Source organism: Taudactylus pleione, unplaced genomic scaffold (assembly GCF_031769625.1).
Source record: "Taudactylus pleione unplaced genomic scaffold, aTauple2 ptg000987l, whole genome shotgun sequence".
Lineage (NCBI taxonomy): Eukaryota > Metazoa > Chordata > Amphibia > Anura > Myobatrachidae > Taudactylus > Taudactylus pleione.
This window is the reverse complement of record NW_028285388.1, coordinates 1,719,820-1,747,582: the sequence shown is the minus strand read 5'-3', so window position 1 is coordinate 1,747,582 and position 27,763 is coordinate 1,719,820. Positions and strand designations below refer to the sequence as shown.

General features: G+C 46.3%; 1 protein-coding gene across 28 annotated transcripts in view; it reads left to right on the top strand.

Annotated features, from left to right (window-relative positions):
* NRXN3 (neurexin 3) overlaps nucleotides 1-27,763 on the top strand; it is a 637,781-nt gene that overhangs the window by 13,055 nt on the left and 596,963 nt on the right. For all 28 annotated transcript variants that reach the window (XR_015874809.1, XR_015874808.1, XR_015874807.1 and 25 more), the window contains exon 2: nucleotides 20,675-21,614. Coding sequence is in view for 25 of the 28 variants with exons in the window: in XM_088460858.1 (XP_088316984.1) it covers nucleotides 20,906-21,614 (709 nt within the window). In the remaining 3 variants the exon portion in view is untranslated. The remainder of the gene's footprint in view (nucleotides 1-20,674; nucleotides 21,615-27,763) is intronic.

Here is a 27,763-nt window from a genome sequence, read left to right as displayed (position 1 = left end):
TAGCATATAAAGGTGTCTGACCAGGTGTGCAGTAAGTGGTAGCATATAGAGGTGTCTGACCAGGTGTGCAGTAAGTGGTAGTATGTAGAGGTGTCTGACCAGGGGTGCAGTAAGTGGTAGGATATAGAGTTGTCTGACCATGTGTTCAGTAAGTGGTAGTATATAGAGGTGTCTGACCAGGTGTGCAGTAAGTCGGATATAGAGGTGTCTGGCCAGGTGTGCAGTAAGTGATAGCATATAGGGGTGTCTGACCAGGTGTGCAGTAAGTGGTAGCATATAAAGGTGTCTGACCAGGTGTGCAGTAAGTGGTGGCATATAGAGGTGTCTGACCAGGTCTGCAGTAAGTGGTAGTATGTAGAGGTGTCTGACCATGTGTTCAGTAAGTGGTAGCATATAAAGGTGTCTGACCAGGTGTGCAGTAAGTAGTAGCATATAGAGGTGTCTGACCAGGTGTGCAGTAAGTGGTAGTATGTAGAGGTGTCTGACCAGGGGTGCAGTAAGTGGTAGGATATAGAGTTGTCTGACCATGTGTGCAGTAAGTGGTAGTATGTAGAGGTGTCTGGCCAGGTGTGCAGTAAGTGGTAGTATATAAGGGTGTCTGACCAGGGGTGCAGTAAGTGGTAGGATATAGAGTTGTCTGACCATGTGTTCAGTAAGTGGTAGTATATAAAGGTGTCTGACCAGGTGTGCAGTAAGTCGGATATAGAGGTGTCTGGCCAGGTGTGCAGTAAGTGATAGCATATAGAGGTGTCTGACCAGGTGTGCAGTAAGTGGTAGCATATAAAGGTGTCTGACCAGGTGTGCAGTAAGTGGTAGCATATAGAGGTGTCTAACCAGGTGTGCAGTAAGTGGTAGCATATAGAGGTGTCTGACCAGGTGAGCAGTAAGTGGTAGTATATAGAGGTGTCTGACCAGGTGAGCAGTAAGTGGTAGTATATAGAGGTGTCTGACCAGGTGTGCAGTAAGTGGTAGTATATAGAGGTGTCTGACCAGGTGTGCAGTAAGTTGTAGTATATATAGGTGTCTGGCCAGGTGTGCAGTAAGTAGGCCGTAACTCCCTCATTCCGGACAGAAGGGTCATCGCAAAGATATAGGGTGCCTTAAAACCCATTACCCCGTCTTTGCTTAATTCTGCTTCTACTTTCAGGTCTGGTGAAATGTTGGTAAATAGCATAATAATGTCTCTGTAAAAGATAACAGCCGTCAGTCAGTAGATTGTTATGAGATTACTATCTGTAATTTTTTTTGCATTTTTAGCCCTCCTTATTTCCCAGATGATTTGTAGAGCTAGAGCTGTCAGAAGCCTCTCGGACAGCTATCTGCATCTTGACGTCATGCTAGGGATGTAAGATTTCTGGAGTACTCATGTCTCGCGTGTGATAGATATGTTCTGTATATAATGACTTAGTCAGAATATGAACGTGCTGCACTCATGTGAAGACAGAAGGAGACTGATTCCAAGGAGAGAGAGTAGCTAATTACTTCATGATAAGAGAGTAATAATTAAGACAAACAAGAGAGCATAAGTGTAAAAGAGAGAGTAATGAGAGGGAAGTAAGTGCCAAGTGTGAGATAGCTCTGAGACATGGTGAAGAGAGTACAAGATACAGAGACTCTGGAGATGGGTACAGCGTAAGAGAGAGAGATAGGAGATGGGTACACTATGCAAGAAAGAGAGACAGTAAATGGGTACACCATGTGACATAGACATAGGTACACCTTGAGTGAGAGACTGGAGATGGGTACACTATGTGAGAGAGAAACTGGTGATGAGTACACTATGTGAGAGAGAGACTGGTGATGAGTACACTATGTGCCAGAGAGAGACTGGAGATGGTTACACCATGTGAGAGAGATACTGGTGATGAGTACACTATGTGCCAGAGAGAGACTGGAGATGGTTACACCATGTGAGAGAGACTGGTGATGAGTACACTATGTGCCAGAGAGAGACTGGAGAGGGGTACACAATGTGAGAGAGAGACTGTAGATGGGTACACCATGTGAGAGAGAGACTGGCGATGAGTACACTATGTGCCAGAGAGAGACTGGAGAGGGGTACACAATGTGAGAGAGACTGGAGATGGGTACACAATGTGAGAGAGACTGGAGATGGGTACACTATGTTGTGAGAGAAATACTGGAGATGGGTACACCATGCGAAAGAGAGAGAAACAGTAGATGGGTACACCATGTGAGAGGGAGACAGTAGATGGATACACCATGTGAGAGAGAGCCAGTAGATGGGTACACCATGTGAGAGAGATACAATAGATGGGTACACCATGTGAGAGAGAGAGAGAGAGACAGTAGATGACTACATCATGTGAGAGAGAGATTGGAGATGGGTACACCATGTGAGAGAGAGCCAGTAGATGGGTACACTATGTGAGAGAGATACAGTAGATGGGTACACCATGTGAGAGAGAGAGACTGGAGATGGGTACTCCATGTGAGAGAGAGAGCCAGTAGATGGGTTTACCATGTGAGAGAGAGAGGAGAGAGAGAGAGAGAGAGAGACAGTAGATGGGTACACCATGTGAGAGAGAGTGAGAGACTGGAGATGGGCACACCATGTGAGATAGAGACTGGAGATGGGTACACCACGTGAGAGAGAGAGAGCAGTAGATGGGTATACCATGTGAGAGAGAGCCAGTAGATGGGTACACCATGTGAGAGAGAGCCAGTAGATGGGTACACCATGTGAGAGAGATACTGGTGATGAGTACACTATGTGCCAGAGAGAGACTGGAGATGGTTACACCATGTGAGAGAGACTGGTGATGAGTACACTATGTGCCAGAGAGAGACTGGAGAGGGGTACACAATGTGAGAGAGAGCCAGTAGATGGGTACACCATGTGAGAGAGAGCCAGTAGATGGGTACACCATGTGAGAGAGAGCCAGTAGATGGGTACACCGTGTGAGAGAGAGAGCCAGTAGATGGGTACACCATGTGAGAGAGAGCCAGTAGATGGGTACACCAAGTGACAGAAAGCCAGTAGATGGGTACACTATGTGAGAGAGAGCCAGTAGATGGGTACACCATGTGAGAGAGAGAGCCAGTAGATGGGTACACCATGTGAGAGAGAGGCTGGAGATGGGTACACCATGTGAGAAAGAGAGACAGTAGATTGGTACACCATGTGAGAGAGAGATAGCCAGTAGATGGGTACACCATGTGAGAGAGAGAGCCAGTAGATGGGTACACCATGTGAGAGAGAGGCTGGAGATGGGTACACCATGTGAGAGAGAGAGAGAGACAGTAGATTGGTACACCATGTGAGAGAGAGAGAGCCAGTAGATGGGTACACCATGTGAGAGAGAGAGAGCCAGTAGATGGGTACACCATGTGAGAGAGAGAGCCAGTAGATGGGTACACCATGTGAGAGAGAGACAGTAGATGGGTACACCATGTGAGAGAGAGACAGTAGATGGGTACACCATGTGAGAGAGAGACTGGAGATGGGTACACCATGTGAGAGAGAGACTGGAGATGGATACACCATGTGAGAGAGAGACTGGAGATGGGTACACTATGAGGGGTATTCAATATGAAACGTTAACTTCACTGCCGAAGTTAACGGTTTATAACGGAGTTTTTTTCTGCGTTAAGTCTGGTGCGCGCTCCCGCTTATCCCCGTATTCAATATAAAATTAACGAAAACGGGAAACTCCGAAGTTGGATTTGCGTAAAGTTACAAATTTTTCCTTAAAATAATTGTAAGACCCCCCTAAAGTTGTAAAAACATGGGGGAACACTATGGGTACCCCCGTTTTAGCCTTTAATTGAAAGTCGGGGATTTAAATAGCTGCAGCAGGTGTTTTTTTCCCTACATTGAAGAAGTGGTGCAGAAGAGCACTTAGGTTATTTTTTTCATTTTTTTAAGTGGTCCCATCAAATTTGGGGTACATGAAATGGGTACTAGCATATGTTGATGTCCCTAAAGTAAATTTGTAAAAATTCTGCATATGTGCACCTGCTGCTATAATACTATTCTTCAAAACACCTGCCGCATACATGCAGAATAGCCCTGAACCTATTTCCCTATTGTTAAACAATTTTTCCCCATTTTTTTCTTGCATCCCAATTTTTAAGTTAATTTTTTGGGGTGTCTCTATTTTTTTTTTTTACTTTTTTAAATGTCTTTCTCAGGGGTGCAGGCTATTTTTTTTAAGCCTGCACCCCTAAACCCCAATTCTGCACTTTTTTTCGACACCTATTCAATGGTGAAAACTTACCACCGTTTTTTATCAAAGACTTGTCAAAACTGCGATAAGTCTTTGAAATTGAATAGGGTGTAAAAGTAAAACCTGCGATAATGACGTCATAATTGCGATATTAACGCAAAAAAGATGTTATCGCTCCCATATTAATACCCCTGTATGTGAGAGAAAGACTGGAGATGGGTATACCATGTGAGAGAGAGACTGGAGATGGGTACTCCATGTGAGAGAGAGACTGGAGATGGGTACTCCATGTGAGAGAGAGACTGGAGATGGGTACACCATGTGAGAGAGAGACTGGAGATGGGTACACCATGTGAGAGAGAGACTGGAGATGGGTACACCATGTGAGAGAGAGAGACTGGAGATGGGTACACCATGTGAGAGAGAGACTGGAGATGGGTACACCATGTGAGAGAGAGAGACTGGAGATGGGTACACCATGTGAGAGAGAGACTGGAGATGGGTACACCATGTGAGAGAGAGAGACTGGAGATGGGTACACCATGTGAGAGAGAGAGACTGGAGATGGGTACACCATGTGAGAGAGAGACTGGAGATGGGTACACCATGTGAGAGAGAGACTGGAGATGGTACACCATGTGAGAGAGAGACTGGAGATGGGTACACCACGTGAGAGAGACTGGAGATGGGTACACCATGTGAGAGAGAGTCTGGAGATGGGTACACCACATGAGAGAGAGACTGGAGATGGTACACTATGTGAGAGAGAGACTGGAGATGGGTACACCATGTGAGAGAGAAACTGGAGATGGGTACACCACGTGAGAGAGAGAAACTGGAGATGGGTACACCACGTGAGAGAGAGAGACTGGAGATGGGTACACCATGTGAGAGAGAGACTGGAGATGGGTACACCATGTGAGAGAGAGAGACTGGAGATGGGTACACCATGTGAGAGAGAGACTGGAGATGGGTACTCCATGTGAGAGAGAGACTGGAGATGGGTACACCATGTGAGAGAGAGACTGGAGATGGGTACACCATGTGAGAGAGAGACTGGAGATGGGTACTCCATGTGAGAGAGAGACTGGAGATGGGTACACCATGTGAGAGAGAGACTGGAGATGGGTACTCCATGTGAGAGAGAGACTGGAGATGGGTACTCCATGTGAGAGAGAGACTGGAGATGGGTACACCATGTGAGAGAGACTGGAGATGGGTACACCATGTGAGAGAGAGACTGGAGATGGGTACTCCATGTGAGAGAGAGACTGGAGATGGGTACACCACGTGAGAGAGAGACTGGAGATGGTACACCATGTGAGAGAGAGACTGGAGATGGGTACACCACGTGAGAGAGACTGGAGATGGGTACACCATGTGAGAGAGAGTCTGGAGATGGGTACACCACATGAGAGAGAGACTGGAGATGGTACACTATGTGAGAGAGAGACTGGAGATGGGTACACCATGTGAGAGAGAAACTGGAGATGGGTACACCACGTGAGAGAGAGAAACTGGAGATGGGTACACCACGTGAGAGAGAGAGACTGGAGATGGGTACACCATGTGAGAGAGAGACTGGAGATGGGTACACCATGTGAGAGAGAGAGACTGGAGATGGGTACACCATGTGAGAGAGAGACTGGAGATGGGTACTCCATGTGAGAGAGAGACTGGAGATGGGTACACCATGTGAGAGAGAGACTGGAGATGGGTACACCATGTGAGAGAGAGACTGGAGATGGGTACACCATGTGAGAGAGAGAGACTGGAGATGGGTACACCATGTGAGAGAGAGACTGGAGATGGGTACTCCATGTGAGAGAGAGACTGGAGATGGGTACTCCATGTGAGAGAGAGACTGGAGATGGGTACTCCATGTGAGAGAGAGACTGGAGATGGGTACACCATGTGAGAGAGAGACTGGAGATGGGTACACCATGTGAGAGAGAGACTGGAGATGGGTACACCATGTGAGAGAGAGAGACTGGAGATGGGTACACCATGTGAGAGAGAGAGACTGGAGATGGGTACACCATGTGAGAGAGAGACTGGAGATGGGTACACCACGTGAGAGAGAGAGACTGGAGATGGGTACACCATGTGAGAGAGAGACTGGAGATGGGTACACCATGTGAGAGAGAGAGACTGGAGATGGGTACACCATGTGAGAGAGAGACTGGAGATGGGTACACCATGTGAGAGAGAGACTGGAGATGGGTACACCATGTGAGAGAGAGACTGGAGATGGGTACACCATGTGAGAGAGAGACTGGAGATGGGTACACCATGTGAGAGAGAGAGACTGGAGATGGGTACACCATGTGAGAGAGAGACTGGAGATGGGTACTCCATGTGAGAGAGAGACTGGAGATGGGTACTCCATGTGAGAGACACTTTCCTCAATGAGGGATTTGTTTCCATCACTGTGATAAACCATCAGCCTGATCGCCGGGGAAAGTAAGGGCAGCTGGCTCAAGCATATGCGGATTGGCAACTGATTGGCCTGCCGAGTGGTAACGCTGCCGCTGGGGAACTGACCATCACTCGGCTACCCCGGATATCTGTTGGATAAATTGCTTGAATCAACATTTTCAATCACCATACTAAGCAGTCTTAGTAAATTGTTATTTATGAGGGGTCTTGATATATTAACCCCCCCATTTCCATGCTGCCCTAAATATGTACGATCCAAGCTGGACTCTCCTTATGATCGTACAAGGGCAGACCTGTCCAGATTTCTTATGCCTATTTCTGGGGCAATATGATGGATATGTTTTTCTTTATATTGCAACAAGTTTTGCTTTGTGCATCTTTTCTTACTGGTAACCCTTATATAATGCTCAAGTTTCTTTATATTATTAATGTACTATGTGCAACCTGGTGTTCAATTTGATTGTTGTATCTGAATTTCTTATTATTTCTTTTTTCTGTGCTGTTTAAATGGTAAGAATTGAGACCACACATGTATCAGTATCTTTGTATTTCTCTTTATTATACACCATTGTATGTAATATTGTACAAGCTGTTTAACTACTGGTATTGTTTTATGTAATTTGTTATTGTTTTAGTATGCATAAAAAAAAAATCAATAAAAACTTATTGGATTAAAAAAAATATATATATATGTACCGTCCATACCTTTACCCACTATTACAACACACAATCACTAACTGACCTGCGCTCACTGTCACAACACACAATCACTAACTGACCTGCGCTCACTGTCACAACACACAATCACTAACTGACGTGTGCTCACTGTCACATTATTTAAACTTACTGAATGACCTGAACTCACTTTCACAGCACTTGCTAACTGACCTGTACTTACTGTCACATCACTCAAACTCACTAACTGACCTGTACACACAATCACATCACTCACTAACTGACTTGTACTCCCTGACACAACAGGCACTTTCATCAACTGACCTGTACTCACTGACACAACAGGTCGCCAACTGACCTGTACTTACTTACACAACAGTCACATTCATCAACTGACCTGTACTCACTATCACATGACTCATAATTACTGATCTGTACTCATTCTCACAACAATCACACTCACTAACTGACCTATACTCACTGTCATAACAATCACACTCACTTAATGACCTGTACTTAGTTTCACAACAATCACACTCACTCACTGACCTTGCTCACTGTCACAACAATCACACTCACTTACTGACCTATACTCACTGAAATCACACTCACTTAGTAGTCACTGTCCCAACAATCACACTCACTTACTGACCTAACTCGCTGTCACAACAATCACACTCACTTACTGAGCTGTACTCACTGTCACAGCAATCACACTCACTCACTGACCTATACTCACTGTCACAATAATCACAGTCACTCACTGACCTGTACTCTGTCACACTCACTTACTGACCTGTACTCTGTCACAGCAGTCACACTCACTCACTGACCTGTACTCACTGTAACAACAGTCACACTCACTAACCTACACTCACTGAAATCACACTCACTGACCTATACTCACTCTTATAAGAATCAGAGTCACTCACTGACCTGTGCTCATGGTCACAACAGTCACATTCACTCACTGACCTGTACTCACTGTCACAACAATCACACTCACTGACCTTTTTTCTGTCACAACAGTCACACTCACTCTTACAAGAATCACACTCACCCACTGACCTGTACTTACTGAAATCACACTCACTGACCTATACTCACTCTTTCAAGAATCACAGTCACTCACTGACCTGTACTCATGGTCACAACAGTCACACTCACTTACTGACCAATACTCACTCTTACAATAATCACAGTCACTCACTGACCTGTACTCTGTCACAACAGTCACACTCACTTACTGACCTTGTACTCTGTCACAGCAGTCACACTCACTATACTCACTGAAATCACACTCACTGACCTATACTCACTCTTACAAGAATCACAGTCACTCACTGACCTGTACTCTGTCACAGTAGTCACACTCACTCACTGACCTGTACTCACTGTAACAATAGTCACACTCACTTACTGACCTATACTCACTGAAATCACACTCACTGACCTATACTCACTCTTACAAGAATCACAGTCACTCACTGACCTGTACTCATGGTCACAACAGTCACACTCACATACTGACCTGTACTCTGTCACAACAGCCACACCCACTTACTGACCTGTACTCACTGAAATCACACTCACTGACCTATACTCACTCTTACAAGAATCACAGTCACTCACTGACCTGTACTCATGGTCACAAAGTCACACTCACATACTGACCTGTACTCTGTCACAACAGCCACACTCACTTACTGACCTGTACTCTGTCACAACAGTCACACTCTCTCACTGACCTGTACTCACTGTCACAATAGTCACACTCACTTACTGTCCTATACTCACTGAAATCACACTCAGTTACTGACTTATACTCACTGTCACAACAGTCACACTCACTTACTGACCTATACTCACTGTCACAACAATCATACTCACTGACCTATACTCACTGTCACAACAGTCACACTCACTTACTGTCCTATACTCACTCTTACAAGAATCCCACTCACTCACTGACCTGTACTCACTGTCACAACAATCACATTCACCTACTGACCTGTACTCTGTCACAACAATCACACTCACTCTTACAAGAATCATACTCACCCACTGACCTGTACTTACTGGCACAATGGTCACACTTACTGACCTGCGCTCTGTCACAACAATCACACTCACTTACTGATCTATACTCACTCTTACAAGCATCACACTCACTCACTGACCTGTACTCACGGTCACAACAGTCACACTCACTTACTGACCTGTACTCTGTCACAACAATCACACTCACTTACTGACCTATACTCACTCTTACAACAATCACACTCACTCACTGACCTGTACTCATGCTCACAACAATCACAGTTACTGACCTGTACTCTGTCACAACAATCATACTCACTTACTGACCTATACACACTCTTACAAGAATCATACTCACCCACTGACCTGTACTTACTGGCACAATGGTCACACTTACTGACCTGTACTCTGTCACAACAATCACGCTCACTTACTGTTCTATACTCACTCTTACAAGCATCACACTCACTCACTGACCTGTACTCACGGTCACAACAGTCACACTCACTTACTGACCTTTACTCTGTCACAACAGTCACAATCTTACAAGAATCACACTCACCCACTGACCTGTACTTACTGGCACAACGGTCACACTTACTGACCTGTACTCTGTCACAACAATTACACTCACTGACTGACTCGTACTCACTGTAAAAGGACTCCCACTCACTAATCGATCTGTACTCAGTCACATAAGTCACACTCACTGGTCTGTACTCACTGTCACATAAGTCACACTCACTGATCTGTACTCACTGTCACATAAGTCACACTCACTGACTGACCTATACTCACTGTCACAACAATCATACTTACTGACCTATACTCACTGTCACAACAGTCACACTCACTTACTGACCTATACTCACTGTCACAACAATCATACTCACTTACTGACCAAAATCACTGTCACAACAACCACACTCACTTACTGACCTATACTCACTCTTACAAGAATCACACTCATTCACTGACCTGTACTCACTGTCACAACAGTCACACTCACTTACTGTCCTATACTCACTCTTACAAGAATCCCACTCACTCACTGACCTGTACTCACTGTCACAACAATCACACTCACTTACTGACCTATACTCACTCTTACAACAATCACACTCACTCACTGACCTGTACTCACTGTCACAACAGTCACACTCACTTACTGTCCTATACTCACTCATACAAGAATCCCACTCACTCACTGACCTGTGCTCACTCTTACAACAATCACACTCACTCACTGACCTGTACTCATGGTCACAACAATCACAGTTACTGACCTGTACTCTGTCACAACAATCATACTCACTTACTGACCTATACACACTCTTACAAGAATCATACTCTCCCACTGACCTGTACTTACTGGCACAATTGTCACACTTACTGACCTGTACTCTGTCACAACAATCACACTCACTTACTGATCTATACTCACTCTTACAAGCATCACACTCACTCACTGACCTGTACTCACGGTCACAACAGTCACACTCACTTACTGACCTATACTCACTGTCACAACAATCACACTCACTCACTGACCTTTACTCTGTCACAACAGTTAAACTCACTCTTACAAGAATCACACTCACCCACTGACCTGTACTTACTGGCACAACGGTCACACTTACTGACCTGTACTCTGTCAATTACACTCACTGACTGACTCGTACTCACTGTAAAAGGACTCACTCACTAATCGATCTGTACTCACTGTCACATAAGTCACACTCACTGATCTGTACTCACTGTCACATAAGTCACACTCACTGATCTGTACTCACTGTCACAACAATCATACTCACTTACTGACCTATACTCACTGTCACAACAGTCACACTCACTTACTGACCTATACTCACTGTCACAACAATCATACTCACTTACTGACCTATACTCACTGTCACAACAATCACACTCACTTACTGACCTATACTCACTGTCACAACAATCACACTCACTTACTGACCTATACTCACTCTTACAAGAATCACACTCACTGACCTGTACTCACTGTCACAACAATTACACTCACTTACTGACCTGTACTCTGTCACAACAGTCACACTCACTCACTGACCTATACTCACTCTTGCAAGAATCACACTCACTGACCTGTACTCACTGTCACAACAATCACATTCACTGACTGACTCATACTCACTGTAAAAGGACTCCCACTCACTAATCGATCTGTACTCGCTGTCACATAAGTCACACTCACTGATCTGTACTCCTGGTCACATAAGTCACACTCACTGATCTGTACTCACTGTCACATAAGTCACACTCACTGACTGACTCGTACGCACTGTCACAGTCTGACCTTTTATGTTCTATGGCCCTCATTCAGAGCCACTCGCTAGCGGAAGTACGCTCGTTCCGAGCGATGTTCGCACATCTGCGCATGCGTACGGTTTTTAGTACGCATGCGCGAAGCAGTCAGTGCGGCCGAAAATCGTTGATACGCAATATAGCGAGGGCCTGCTATTTTGAGTGACAGAATGAGGCGTATGTGGGTGGTAACAGGGGAAGGTGCTTGAAAACGGGGAGTGGAGATCCGAACGCAGGCGTGCTTAAAGGTCAAAACGGGCGTTTTAAGGGAGTGCATAATTAATACAGCAGCGTCATTGACCACGTCACTTGGTTTTTTTTAACTCAGAACTGCTCGCAAAATAGCGGTTGAAAACACCAACCACAAGAATAGCGAGCAGTTCATACGCTGTACGATGTACTCGATTAATCTAATAAATAGCGGACATGACGTATGGTGCGTGCGGCCAGGGGGCGTTTTTATCAAAAAAACGAGCATATGTTTTGCTCGCTCGTTCAGACTTAGAGGTGGGAACAGACTGCAATTTGCGAACGGATCATTTGAATAGCCACCCCTTGTTTTTGAACGAACGACCACAAATAGCGAACGGCTCTGAATCAGGCCCTATATCCCTCAGTATGTGGGACCATCAGCCTGTCCCTCGCTTTTCTCAGGCCTCCCAGTGACCGTGTTGCTGCTCCCCACATAGCTATAAACTAGCTTGAGTGTAGGTAATTGCTGTAGATGTGTAATCAATATGTCAGCCGGTCCCCTGGGGGCCCACAGTATCACCTGGCTGTGATTAAAGAGGCAATGTTGTAACACTTCATTTCCAGTCCAGACACAATATGTGCAATGAGCACAAGCCCTGGTTCTATTGTCATCCTTTCCTAACCCTCTCATTGCCAGTCCCTCCAGTGCTGCAGATCCCCTCTCTCTGGGGCAGATGTATGAAGCTCTGGAAAGTGATAAAGTGCAGAGTGATAATCTACCAGCCACTCAGTTCCTAACTGTCATGTTACAGGCTGTGTTTGAAAAATGACAGTTGGGAGCTGATTGGTTGGTTGTTTATCACTCTCCACTTTACCACTTCCCAGAGATTCATACATCTGCCCCTGTGTGCGCTGTCATTTTAGGATTGCGGAGTCGACTAATGAACTTCCCTTCTAGTTGTGCTTTTAGAATGGAAATGGTTAATGATATATCGGGGAGTAGGTCATTAGCCGCGGGCTGCTTGGTGGAGTCGCATCTATTGCCTGCTGTATGGTGAGTGCTGATGTTAATGGGAACTGACAGTTCTCATGTACAGGAGCAGTGCATGATGGGAAACTCACCTCACTGTTGCCCTCCAGCACCCATTATTTCGGCTATAACATGTACACCCGAAACCCTACCCTATATTTTCTGCTATTTTCAATAATGACCCTAGCATGTTTATCAAATGCCTAGTGCATTTCTCTCTGCTATTCCTGTAATATCTGAGCAAGTTCATGAAACGCACAATACTAAACTCTCTACTATTCTAGTAATGTCTGAGCAAGTTCATGAAACGCCCAGTACTACACTCTCTACTATTCTAGTAATGTCTGAACAAGTTCATGAAACTTCTAATACTACACTCTCTACTATTCTAGTAATGTCTGAGCAAGTTCATGAAACTTCTAATACTACACTCTCTACTATTCTAGTAATGTCTGAGCAAGTTCATGAAACGCCCAGTACTACACTCTCTACTATTCTAGTAATGTCTGAGCAAGTTCATGAAACGCCCAGTACTACACTCTCTACTATTCTAGTAATGTCTGAGCAAGTTCATCAAACGCCCAGTACTACACTCTCTACTATTCTATTAATGTCTGAGCAAGTTCATCAAACACCAGTCCTAGACTTTCTGCTATTCCAGTAATGTCTGAGGAGGTTCATCAAGCACCCAGTCCTGCACTCTATGCTATTCCAGTAATGCCTGAGCAAGTTCATGAAACGCCCAGTACTACACTTTATACTATTCTAGTAATGTCTGAGCAAGTTCATGAAACGCCCAGGACTACACTCTCTGCTATTCTAGTAATGTCTGAGCAAGTTCATGAAACGCCCAGGACTACACTTTCTGCTATTCCAGTAATGTCTGAGGAGGTTCATCAAACGCCCAGTACTACACTTTCTACTATTCCAGTAATGTCTGAGGAGGTTCAGCAAACACCAGTCCTAGACTTTCTGCTATTCAAGTAATGTCTGAGGAGGTTCATCAAGCACCCAGTCCTGAACTCTATGCTATTCTAGTAATGCCTGAGCAAGTTCATGAAACGCCCAGTACTACACTTTATACTATTCTAGTAATGTCTGAGCAAGTTCATGAAACGCCCAGTACTACACTTTATACTATTCTAGTAATGTCTGAGCAAGTTCATGAAACGCCCAGGACTACACTCTCTGCTATTCTAGTAATGTCTGAGCAAGTTCATGAAACGCCCAGGACTACACTTTCTGCTATTCCAGTAATGTCTGAGGAGGTTCATCAAACGCCCAGTACTACACTTTCTACTATTCCAGTAATGTCTGAGGAGGTTCAGCAAACACCAGTCCTAGACTTTCTGCTATTCAAGTAATGTCTGAGGAGGTTCATCAAGCACCCAGTCCTGCACTCTATGCTATTCTAGTAATGCCTGAGCAAGTTCATGAAACGCCCAGTACTACACTTTATACTATTCTAGTAATGTCTGAGCAAGTTCATGAAACGCCCAGGACTACACTCTCTGCTATTCTAGTAATGTCTGAGCAAGTTCATGAAACACCCAGGACTACACTTTCTGCTATTCCATTAATGTCTGAGGAGGTTCATCAAACGCCCAGTACTACACTTTCTACTATTCCAGTAATGTCTGAGGAGGTTCAGCAAACACCAATCCTTCAGTCTCTGCTATTCTAGTAATGTCTGAGCAAGTTCATCAAACGTCCAGTACTACACTTTCTACTATTCCAGTAATGTCTGAGGAGGTTCAGCAAACACCAGCTACACTCTCTGCTATTCTAGTAATGCCTGAGCAGGTTCATCAAACGCCCAGTACTACACTCTCTACTATTCTAGTAATGTCTGAGCAAGTTCATGAAACGCCCAGTACTACACTCTCTAATATTCTAGTAATGTCTGAGCAAGTTCATCAAACACCAGTCCTAGACTTTCTGCTATTCCAGTAATGTCTGAGGAGGTTCATCAAGCACCCAGTCCTGCACTCTATGCTATTCCAGTAATGCCTGAGCAAGTTCATGAAATGCCCAGTACTACACTTTATACTATGCTAGTAATGCCTGAGCAAGTTCATGAAACGCCCAGTACTACACTTTATACTATTCTAGTAATGCCTGAGCAAGTTCATGAAATGCCCAGTACTACACTTTATACTATTCTAGTAATGTCTGAGCAAGTTCATGAAACGCCCAGTACTACACTTTCTACTATTCCAGTAATGTCTGAGGAGGTTCAGCAAACACCAGTCCTGCACTCTCTCCTATTCCAGTAATGTCTGAGCAAGTTCATCAAACGCCAGTACTACACTCTCTACTATTCCAGTAATGTTTGAGGAGGTTCATCAAACGCCCAGTACTACACTCCCTTGTATTCCTATAATGCCTGAGCAAGTTCAGCAATCTCTCTGCCCTACACACTCTACTATTCCAATAATGTCTGAGCAAGTTCATCAAACACCAGTCCTACACTTTCTGCTATTCCAGTAATGTCTGAGGAGGTTCATCAAGCGCCCAGTACTACACTCACTGCTATTCTAGTAATGACTGAACAAGTTCATCAATGTCCAGTACTACATTCTCTGCTATTCTAGTAATGTCTGAGCAAGTTCATTAAACACCCAGTACTATACTCTCTACTATTCTAGTAATATCTGAGCAAGTTCATCAAGCGCCCAGTACTACACTTTCTACTATTCCAGGAATGTCTTAGCAGGTTCATCAAACACCCAGTACTACACTCACTGTTATTCCCATATTGACTGAGCAAGTTCAAAGATCTCTCAGCACTACACAATCTGCTATTTCAGTAATGACTGATCAAATGTATTAAATGGCCACTCCTACTCTTTACCATTCTGGTAATGACCCAAGCATGTTTATCAAACTCCCAGCCCTACACTTCTTACTATTCCAGTAATGACTGAGCCTGTTCACAAATGCTCACTCCGGCATGTTCTGCTGTTCCTGTTGTGGCTGAGAGAGTCCATCAAAGGCTCAGCCCTGCACCCTGTGCTAATACTAATAGCGTGCTTGGCTTACTCCTGGCATAACTGCCTGCTCTCTGCTATTGGAAGATGCTTCTGCAAACTAGAACAGCGCCAAGGCTTGCAGGGAGGCAAAGTAATTCTGAAGAGACGCAGTGCCAAAAAATGTAGCTGTCCATCCTCTTACTTCATTAAGTAAGCATGGTGCTACATACATCATATAGGTGTAAGTATTACATGGGGTGGTGTGTCTGGGAGCTCTCCAGGCTTTATACGGCAGTGTATTTGCAGCCACAGAGATAGGCGTTACGGTCTCTGTAATATCGTGGTCCAGTGTGGGTGCAGGTCTCAACCACAGAAGGGTTAGAAGGGACTAGGCCGAGGTTATATTAGGCAGCAACAAGGGTAGACCAACTTGGAGTCTGTCCAAGAATGGGACAGTCGGGATGTGGACCAAGGAGATTTTGGAAACAACCCATTGATAATGCCAGCTCATATGAAGATGGATGAGACTTTCAGAATTAGAAGTGCGAGCTCGTTAGCTTTAGAACAAGTCTCACATTATGTGAGGTTAAAGAATGAGCAGTGATGTGGGTGTACTTGTTGCTTTGGCTCATATGAACAGTCGGGTCAGTCAGATACACTCACTACATCCTGGTGTTGGCCACAAACAGAAGTGGATGTAGTGTATTTGGGTCTATCTCGTGGATACATTTGACGCTAGGTAATCGGACACGGCTGCACCAGGCAGGTCTATGAACACTGTGTCCCGTTACACTGTGCCGGATCAGCTTCCATCCGCATTGACTACACAATAGCCGGGTGTACTCAGATTACATGCTGTGTTACGCTTCATACACGCCGGGTACATGTCATACCTGTATATGTTGGAATTTGGGTACCTCACTGGTGTACGCGGTTTCCTGTGTAGCTCCAGTATCTCCACCTTCATGCTTATGTGAACTAGCAATAAATGTGATAATAGTGTACAAGTTCCTCTGAGAGGAAATCTGTAAAATACAGCACATACTAGGGCTTATTCACAGTCGCACGCTGCTGCGGCAGCTTGAGCGCCTGTTGCCGTACTTGCGCCTGCGACTTTATGCTGGTGCTAGTACCAGCCCTTCCCCTGGTGTACAGCCATGCGCCTGACTGTGCAAGGGCTGAGACGCCCACTTTGTGCACCTTTAGACGCTGTAATACCGCCTCGTGCGTTTTTTAGACGCGTCCATCAGTCCCACCATGGAAACTTGCACCAGCCTCATGCTCGGGGCAGGTTGTCCGTCAGAGTGTGTCCTCCCATGTAAGCGATTTAAGCGTCTGTGTTTGCAACGGTTTCTGTGACGCGCCCGCGACACTCTCATAACACGGCCCAAGGATATACATTTCCGCACATACGATACATCTCCGACCTGGAACGCCCGATGCATTTTCAATGCATTTCTGCATCTCAATCGCTACTGCGGCTCTGTGCGTACACGCTGTGGTTACGCAGGCGCTGTTTTAGTGTCTTAGACGCTTGTGCGGTTGAACCACATTGGCTATTTGCGTGGATATCGGCATTGCGTGTGACCTGAGTAAGTGACCTGAATAATGATTGGTTACAGAGGTCATTACTGCCTCAATACAAGTTTAAAACGATTTAATATGGTAACCATTGGTAACCCTCTCACATATAGGGAAAAGCGAGAAAAAGCTATACTACCTGGGCAAACACCTATTTGCTGGCAAAAGGGCATTTCACCTTGTGAGAAATCCACCTATAAGTGATCTCCAGTATAATATTGCTGGTTTTGGGCCCTATTTGGTGTTTGTGCCGAAAATACGCGTAAAACTTATTTTGAAAAAAATGTCAGACTTCCGCTCAGCAGTACATCTACGCCAGGCGCACAGGCTTGTTTACTGACACCCACTGGAGCGTAAAAGTGCAGCTTCAAAATGTGCATTATAAGAGTGACAATCGCATTCCCCTCTACATACAGAACAGTAATAAGGTGTCACACCACAGAAAATTGTGTCTTTAATGTTATCATTAATTCATGCATTTTACCTGTATAATGTCATTAAATACAAACATCCATCCTTTACCACTTTAAGGGGTCCATATAGAAGGCAATTAGTTTTTGCAGCGTAAAGACGCCTTTCGTATCGCTGCCTACCACAGTGGGTTTCCGCTGCAATTCAATAAAACTGATCGTTTTCACAGTGAGGTGCGCAATTATATCACCGCACCACGAAGCCCTTCGCCGGAAGTTTAATGATCCGGCATAAGGCTTCCTAATGTAATTTCATAAATGCCTAACTTAAATTGTATTAGAACAATTGTATCAAGAACATGTAAGAGGTCTGTAATACTGAGACCTTCCTACGTGACCCTGCAATGATACATGCACTAGTGTTCTAGCATTGATTTTTCTTGTCTTGTATGGTTGCGACAATTTACCTACTATCCCTGAGCGCTTTTTCTGTTATGGACACATTATCAGTACAGCATAATAATGATTCAGTATGTAACAGTTGTATAGGTTTGTTCCCCTCTATAGTAGGGACGGGAATTGAACAATGCGTCATTGGGGCCATCTTTGGTTTGGTTCCGATGGCTGACCCTACAATGGTGAGATCCAATGTTTCCTTAACATTGCAAATTTATTTTCAATATTCTACTGATGTATTGGGGAGGTTGGGTGGGAGTCAGACACCTTTGATTGGTACCCACGCCTAAGTTCGCATGTATAGGAGATATGTACACCTTCAGTTATTTCCCCCTGTATTTCAAACCCACACTGCTCAGCATGCAATGACTGGGACCTGAATTCTCAATGTACCACACATCAGAAACACTGTAAGTGGATGGGTACGGGATCCCTGCGTTCAGAATCCCTGCGGCCGCTTCCTAATAGGGCTAGAATACCGACACTTTGTCAGTCGGTATACTAACCCGCCCCCTAACCCTAGCCATCCCTCTCCGGTGCCTAACCCTAACCTCCCCCTCTAGTGCCTAAACCTAACCTCCCCCTCTAGTGCCTAAACCTAACCTCCCACTTCCCGCACTCTAAACCTAACCCTCCCCAAAATGCTAACCCTCCCCCTAACCCCGCTACTTACCTACAGTATTCTATTGGTCTGGATGCTGACGCCGGGATTCTGACAGGTGTCAGGATTCCGGTGCTAGCATTCTGACCACCGGTATCCCCTCCGTCGGTATTTTAACTGCATCCCTACGGAATCGGTATGTAATACCGCCGGCCGCATGGCCAGCAGTTTGAATCTCGGCAGTGTCAGGCCGACAGAGGAAGAGATCCCGGCAGCGGCAGCCCGACAGCGCTGGAAATCCCGATCGTCCCCAGGTAAGTACTAACTAACCTAACGTACCCCCCTAACCCTAACCCTCCCTTAGGGGTACCTAACTCTAACCTCCCCCCCCAAGTGCCTAACCCTAATCCCCCCTCTATGTGCCTAAACCTAACCCCCCCCCCTTCCCCGCTGCCTAAACCTAAGTCCCCCGGGGAGTGCCTAACCCTCCGTCCTCCCCGGGAGCCACAAACCTAACCCTCCCCCCAATCGCCCCCCTCCCCGGCGGCTGTCCGTCGATCAGGATGCCGGGTGCCGGTCCCCCGGCATAGGGGTAATGACAGGTGTCTAGATTTTAGACGCCTGTCATTTAACCCTAGCCGGGATTGAGGCGACGGGAAGCCGTCAGTCGGTATTGCGGCCGCCAGCATCCTACACGTATACCCAACTGTCAAACACCTAATGACAAAGCTTCCTATGCAGCTGCAAATAGCTCCATGAGTTAGGTGTCTGATTGTGGGAGGTGAGTTTGAGAGTTCAGGTATGGCAATGCTTAGAAATGTGTGTGTTTTTTAAATACAAGGGTATTTAACTGAATGACAAGGGCCCTCATTCAGAGCCGTACGCTCTGAGCAGAGCGCACGCTCTGAATGAGGGCCGGGCTCCATTTTCATGGAGCGTCCTCCTGGACGCTCGTATAGCTGTGGGTCACCACCCACAGGCTATACGAGCGTGCATTGTGATGGTCGCGATGGTCGAGACCATCGCGACCATCGAATTTGCGAGCCGGAGCCTGCGGTTGAGGTTTTCAACCGCAAGCTCCGGAGTGATTTTGGCTCTATCAGAGCCAAAATCACTCCCACTGACATCACTAGTGATGTCAGTGGGCCGGCTTCTGACGGGAGGCGTTCCCTTAGGAACGCCCCCGTCAGGGAGGCACCCCCCCTTTGGTGGGCGTGCTGTCAATCAACATTGACAGCACGCCCCCTTTGATCGGACACAACGAGCGAAGGACTTTCCTTCGCTCGTCGCGTCTGGTGCATGCGCACGACGGAGCTCCCTCCGTCGTGCGCATGCTCAGTCCATAACATCGACCCACTTGCGAGCGGACAGCCGCTCGCGAGTGGGTCTGAATCAGGCCCAAGGTGCACATAAATGACACTATCACTGATAACTCACTAGTTAAGTGTGGGAATCTGATATAGGAGGTTTCCTGTTCAGACCCCTTGCTAGGAGTGTCAAATAGGTAGTCTACTTCAAACATTGGGTAACACTAAGAGCGGAAACCATCGTTGTTTCTGAACCAATGTTTAGAGATAAACCATGTTTTTGATCAATGCTAAAAACATTAGTACTGCTGTTTCCTTTCGATGTCACGTCCTACCGTAAAAACCCCTTAGGTCATGTATATTGCACATTGCTGGTCTTTGTATGGGGCAAAAAGATACACTTATCTAATACTTTCTTTCTCCCTTGCTCCTCTCTAGAAGTGAATCTGGACTATCTACACTACGAAGACCCAGAGCGTTTTCTGCACATTCTCCTGCTCTCGAGCGGCTGTGAGAAAAGACTGTTCTTATGAAGTGTAGCTTAGGAGATTGAATAAGACTGGTTTCCTGTGCTTTTCGCTTGAGATCCTGGATTTTTCCTATATTCATTCCTTCTTCCCCTCAACTCCTCCTCCAGATTCCTCCTTCTCTGTCCTTCTTCACATCACCATGTCCTCTGGCGTCCATTCACTTAGCTTCACCCTGCGTTTAAGTTTCCTCCTGGGCTCCGTCTTAGGCTTGAGCTTAGGACTTGAATTTATGGGGCTGCCCAACCAATGGGCTCGCTATTTGCGTTGGGATGCCAGCACCCGCAGTGACCTCAGCTTCCAGCTCAGGACCAACGTTTCCACCGGCCTCCTGCTCTACTTCGATGATGGAGGTATCTGTGACTTCCTCTGTCTTACTCTGGCAGATGGCAGAGTCCAGCTACGCTTCAGTATTGATTGTGCTGAAGCCATGGTGTTAAGTGAAAAGAAGGTCAATGATGGTGGCTGGCACTTCTTGATGGTCAGTCGGAACAGACTGAGGACCACACTAGTTTTAGACGGAGAAGCTAAGCCTGGAGATGTACGACCACAGAGGCAGCACATGAATATTGTAAGCGATCTCTTTGTGGGTGGAGTGCCAGGGGATATACGCTCAGATGCTCTGTCTCTCGGCTCCGTCAGGGACCTACCTCTGTTCTCTGGATATTTACTTGATCTCGAGTATGGCAACTCTGAACCAAGGCTCCTGGGGAGTCACGGTGTCCGACTGGATATGGAAGGGCTCTGCACTGATAGTCCATGTGAGAATGGAGCAACCTGTCTTCTGCTGGATGGTGAGCCCACCTGTGACTGTACGGCAACTGGATATGTGGGCAAGTTCTGCTCAGAAGGTAAATGTAGATGTGAAGTACGGGCGGGAGGGATGGAGGGTGAATAGAATCAGCACTGATAGTAAATTAATAGTTCTGGACCAATTCTTAGATGTTACTATTAATCTAAGGGACTTTATTTCCCAACTGAGGAGCAGATCTGACTGTTGTCTATATGAGTTTGGTAGTGTTGCCGGTTGTTGAATCTTAGACCCGTATCAGCCAGCTGCCAGATAAGGTGCCCGCCGATGATTGGGAATCACACAGAGTAATACTGTTTAGGGTTACACTTATTTGCTAAGGTTTATGAACATTTGCTAGAGAAGTGAGATAATCTCAAAGAGAATATATTCACCAGGCAGGTTATAACCTTCACTTCTGAGCTGGTTACCGGTGAGATGTGAGTTGGACTACATCGGTGGGAGTTGGGCGAGGTGCTGTCCCTCACCCTCACCCGTGTAACTGTGACAGTCCCATAGACCGATATTAGAAACCGTCATTATATAGTGAAAAACTTACCGGTTCACAATGATTACATCATAAGAGACTCTGGCTAATCCGCAAGGGATAGATTTCTCATAATTAATAAATAAATAGATATTATTTGCTTCACCACAGCTGCTCCATATAACCCCTTCCTGTACGTGAGCAATATAGCTCTACTTATTACTCCATATATTTCTTGTTACTCCCTATAACTCCTCCTATTACTAGCTGTAAAGCTGGGTACACACTGAGCCGATGTCGGCACGATATGTCGTTTACGGCCGAATCAAAGCCACCCATCGGCCTCATCGCACAGTGTGTACGGTCAATATGCGCATTCCCGCGGTCGCGTTAAACATCGTCCGGTCGGCCGTGCTGCACGTCCAACCGAACGTTATCGCATGCGGCCCCGTTGCAGGTAATGAAAGACGGAACGAAGGATCGTTCCATCGTTCATTACATCATTCTAATGTGTACCCGCGGTACGATAGTCGGCCCGCCGGCCCAACATATCGTACCGGTACACATTGCTCAGTGTTTGCCCGGCTTAACGTTTCCTCATTACACCATGTGACCTTGACCTGGAACGCCCCACCTTTTACTAGTGACATTTGTATTGTGTATGCCAGTGGTGGGCACTGCAGCCTGGCTCACATTACCCTTAATTTCAGTAATAACTTAAGACAATACAGTCTCCTATATGTAATAACCACTGTAATAAGACACCCTTACAAGCTATAACAAAGGACTATGGGCCTGATTAATTACGGATTGCAACAGCGTACGCAGATCAGCCGATGGTGCGTACTGGTCATGCGTATACACCTCAGCGCACGTGCGTGAGTTAGCTTTGCGATCGCACTGCGACCACCTACGCAGATAAGAATCCATCACAGGGTGAGTGACAGGTACTCAGCATTTGGGGGTTGTGACGGGAGAGTGGTTGGAGAAACTCAGGCGTGTTTGAACACTGTTGCGTGGGTGTGCATAATTTAGTCACTGTGACGGCATACGTAGCTTGCGTACTCGCTGCGTGTGACGAGGTTAGCAATGTCTGAGTAAGGTCAGACCTGCTGTAATTGTTCGTGAGGGGCCGATGTTACTCGATGTTCCAGATGTATACGCAGGTCTGTGAGGTCTTACGGATGTGAGATAGGGGTAGTGGGCGGCAGTGGGTGTCTCTATGCTGGATGTGCAACGGCATTGCGATAGCATTCATTAGCATGTTTTCGCAGCGGGTCTGCGTGAGTAATTGCAGCTGCGATCGCAGTAACAATTCGTAGTGAATCAGGCCCTATATAACCGCGAAGTAGGATGGAGCTGGGTGCTGAAGTAGGAGGCTCAGAGTCATTTTCCCCCAACAGTTTAGTCTTTTTTTATTATTAGCCATTTCTTTACCAGTATACCCATCACTCTGTGGTATGGCGGAAGATCCCTGGCGCTGTTGGTGCCAGGGCTGCTTATACCCAAGGAAAGGCCTGCATGCTTTTTTGGCAAAACCAGCCATGGTATCAATTGGTTTTGGGCAGGTTGGAGGCATGGTGTGGGGATCCCCTCTATGGCTCAGCCAGCCCAGGCCAGCAATAACCAATTACACTGATTTCACAGGAGACCCCAGATCACTTTTCCCCTCGGTTTTGTCTGTAAGCACCAGTCCTGGTTATAAAGTGGGTAAACAACAGGTTCTTACTGCCCTCTAAGTGCGCCTGGGCCATGCTGTAATCTGTAGCTCACTATAAAAAATGGAAAAGAAACCCACATATTTATTGAAAAAAACAAATAAAACATGTACATAAAGTTTTTATTTTTTAATTTCAAATATTCTTTTATTTTAAACCATGCAGAAGTAGGCAGATAGTACCTGTCTATGTCTGTGACATCACAAGCTAAATGCAAGGTTGGCCGGTCTGCTGTAAACTCTGGCTGGCTGGCTGGCTGGTCTGATGAGAAAGTTGGTTAGGTGTATGGAGCCACTATTTCAGCTGGACAGACAAGTTAGAGTGTTAGTTAATTAGATAAAAAATGGTCTAGTGTATGGTCAGCTTAACAGTAGTAAGGCTGGGTGCACACCTGAGCGATTTTACAGGCGACACGATGGTCCTTCCAATCTCACTAATAATTATGTGATCCCAGAACACACAATTCCGAGCGTACATAGGGGCAGATAAAATGTAGCACAGAGGCTGCGTCTTTGTACCCAGAGGCTGTGCTAAAATATGCAAAGGCCACAGATGGTGTCTTAAGTAAAAAGGTGCCCACTGCCGGCTTCTCTGATCTGATGCCATGTCTGAAGACACAGCCATCAGGTCAACTGGGTGGCCAGATGGGCCGGTATGGTGTTAAACCCTGGCCGAGCAGCTCCACTTCCCGGCGCTCTGCTCGGCCGGGATACTGGAAGACTGGGGGGTTGCCACACACCTTTTTGTGGCAAGGTCACATCCCTCGTCCCTTTTTTGCAGGGGGATTGATCAGCAGTCCTAGTCCGTCCCTGCATGCCACCGTTTTCTAAAACGCCATCGCCGCCCCCAGTCGCCATCAGTATGTCAAACATGCTGTGGTGTTTGGGGCCCTGAGAGCGACCTCAGATCTGCATGTGCGCAGTGCAGCATCTAAAAACATCGGAGATGTACGTAAGCATCGGGTTTACGTACATATCTGAATTAGGCCTGATTCAGAGGGGGACGCTAATGAATGCGTGGCTGCGATCCCGCACACAGGGGATGCAAATGTCACAGCCAACGGGATTTGTATTGAGGCGCCCACTGGCGGTGTCTGGCACCCACTGGCGGTGACATTGTGAGTGACCCCATGGTCGTTCACAATGTCCTATCGGAAGAAGCCATCGGAGCCTTACCAACTGCATACGAATTGGCAGGCACAGCCAATCCCCCCAAAACGGTTGCAAGTCGCCCCCTGCTCCCTGTCTGTCCATCACACTGCGTCCAAGTCCACAATGAGGCCGCTGTAATGAAAAAAACGCTCAACTGCACAAACATCGGCACTGCGTCAGGCCTCATATATGGTGCCCGAGGGTTGTAACCAATTGATTGTTGCTGCTCTACACACTGTCCGATCGTGCAGAACAGCGCCAAAGATACATAATAAGGACGCAGATTCTATTATCGAGTTCGCTGGCAGGCCCCCTTATGCCTCTACCTGATTGACTGGCAGAGGCATTTGTGGGGTGTTGCGGGGGCGGGGATGGCCAGCATTCTTGGAAACGGTGGCACGTCGTCCCCTTTTACCGGGAGTGAAGAGGCCAGAGTCAGCGTCCATGGACGCAGACTTCCAATCCTCGCAAGCCGGCCAGCCTGCGTAAGATGAGGCTTACTCAGCTGTCCACTGCCGGTGATCACAGGCTGCGATCTCAGCCACAGCGCTGAGATCGCCGATGCTGACAGGAGGCGACTTAGCTTCAGACGCCACCTGCAGCATTAGCATTTTAGCAGGACGGACTTGCAAAGCCCCTTGCATGCTGCTTTGCCATTCCGTTCACTGCTGAATCAGCCCCTACATCCCTTGTATAACGGACATAAGCGTCAGTCAACATAAAATAGCAACTTACCTTACCAAATGAAAAGAACGCACCAAGCTGGTTAGACTAGGGTGTGGTAGCTATGTGTGGGAGAGATGGAAGACAGCGAGGAGTGATGGGGGGACAGGAGTAGCAGTTCAGGTGACGTCTTCAGAGGAGCGATTGTCCAACATTTGGCGTGGTCGTGCGTACACGCTTCTATTCGTACACAATATCGTACATCGTACATCGCATCTTCCCATCTGACCTGCAGTACATCCGATGGCACGACGCCACCTCAGCAATGTTCTCAGGATGATTTGGGTGTACAGACTTCAAGATGGTCCTACAGAAGATGGTCCGACATATCGTGTAGTGTGTACTCACCTTTAGCCGAGTTACTGGATATCACGGATGGATACACTGTCGCCAGCATAGGAAAATTACATTTACTGGTTTGGGGGAAGGGCGATAGCCCGATTAATTTTAAAGGGACCTAAACTGAAATATATTCAATTGTGCCACTTTAAAATGATGCTGGTGGGCATACACCTGAATAAATATCCCCAATACCCGCAGATTTCCAACCACAGCAGTGCATAGGTTAATGGTGAAATCTATTGACCTCCATTACACATCAATAATCTCCTCCTATCCTGAATACTAATCTGCCCGGCACACTTCACTGAGCACCCGTCCCCGTTATGGCCTAGATCCTAGGGAGTGTCTCGTCTGGCCGGCTGATTGCCCCAAATGATCATCCTACAGAAGTAATCTCTCCTGTTTAATGCTCCATTTCTAAGCCATGAAATGCCCCACGTGCCTGGCGCAGATCAGCCCTAACTGTCGGGGTGCGAGCGCCGCTGAGAACCGGGCACTCGGGGAGGGATTAGTAACATGGGGGGCGTCCAGTATATTATTATTGCAAGCCTACAGATAATGAGGATTAAGGAATCATCTGTGTACTGTAATGAGGTCACCCCCCCCCCCCCCCTCCTACAACTCTCCCTACATCACATGACGGAGGTCTGGCTTCATCTGCTCCCTAGTGGGGAAAGGGTTAAGCATCCTCTTTGATTAAATGATTTCTGATGTGTTTTCCACCAGTTCTTTACTGCTCTGGAGCACGCACTCCCATGTTTGGGAGTGAACCCTGTACACGTATAAGTGCGCACTATCCATTGTCGCTCCTGACGGCCAGCGAGGCGTTACGGGTGGCGTTTCTTACATGTAGCAACACAGGAATTAGCATCTGAAGAGGTTACGTACTCACTGCTAAATCCACCAGGATCCACAGTTAATTTGTTTCTGCTCCTAATACCACAGGAGGTAAATATTTAATACCCAGGTGACTCTCTGGCCTTTTATTCAAGTTTCCAGTGTGTTATTTGATACATCTCGCAGAGCGGCTCCATGATCCACAAACTTCGGCTGGGAGGGGTGAGAGCCGGAGGTACCTGAATGCACGGGGTCCTCTGTCATTAAAGCCAGGTCTCGGGCACAGGGCAGGGGTTAGATGCGCTATATAGGGGCCCAGGGCAGAAAATAGGCAGGGGACAACATGTTCAGCATCATTCATAATAAAACCCTCTCCAGTTATGAATATGTCTGATGGTTCTTGTGTAGGTTCAGAGTGAGGACTTGGGCTAATGTTAGGTCACTGTCAGTTTGGTCCGGAAGGTTGAGCCTATTATGGTGCATACACACAGTCAGATTTTTCCTTCAGATATGAACGATAACGATTTAAAAATCGTTCAGTCGTTCATATCTGAAGGAAAATCTGACATATCTGACATGCCTGAACGATGGACGATCAACGATGCGCGTTCCCGATGGTCAGATAACGATTTCTGACATCTGATGTGTTTGCAGTCAGACTTGGACGATTTCATTCATTTTAATGCAGTCAAAAATCGTTCAATCGTTCAAATCGTTCAAATCGTTCAAAACTTTGGTCAAATCGTCCAAATCGTTCAAATCGTTTAATCGTTCAGTCGTTCATCTGACAAATCTGACAAGTCTGACAAATCTGACCGTGTGTACGGTCCATTAAGGTTTGTTTTTAATTTGCACAAAGACCGTCTCCTGCATGCGCAGGGAAAAAAAACATGGGTCAATGGATAATAGTGTCCACCTGGGAAGGATTGACGGATGTGTGTTCTGCTGGCAA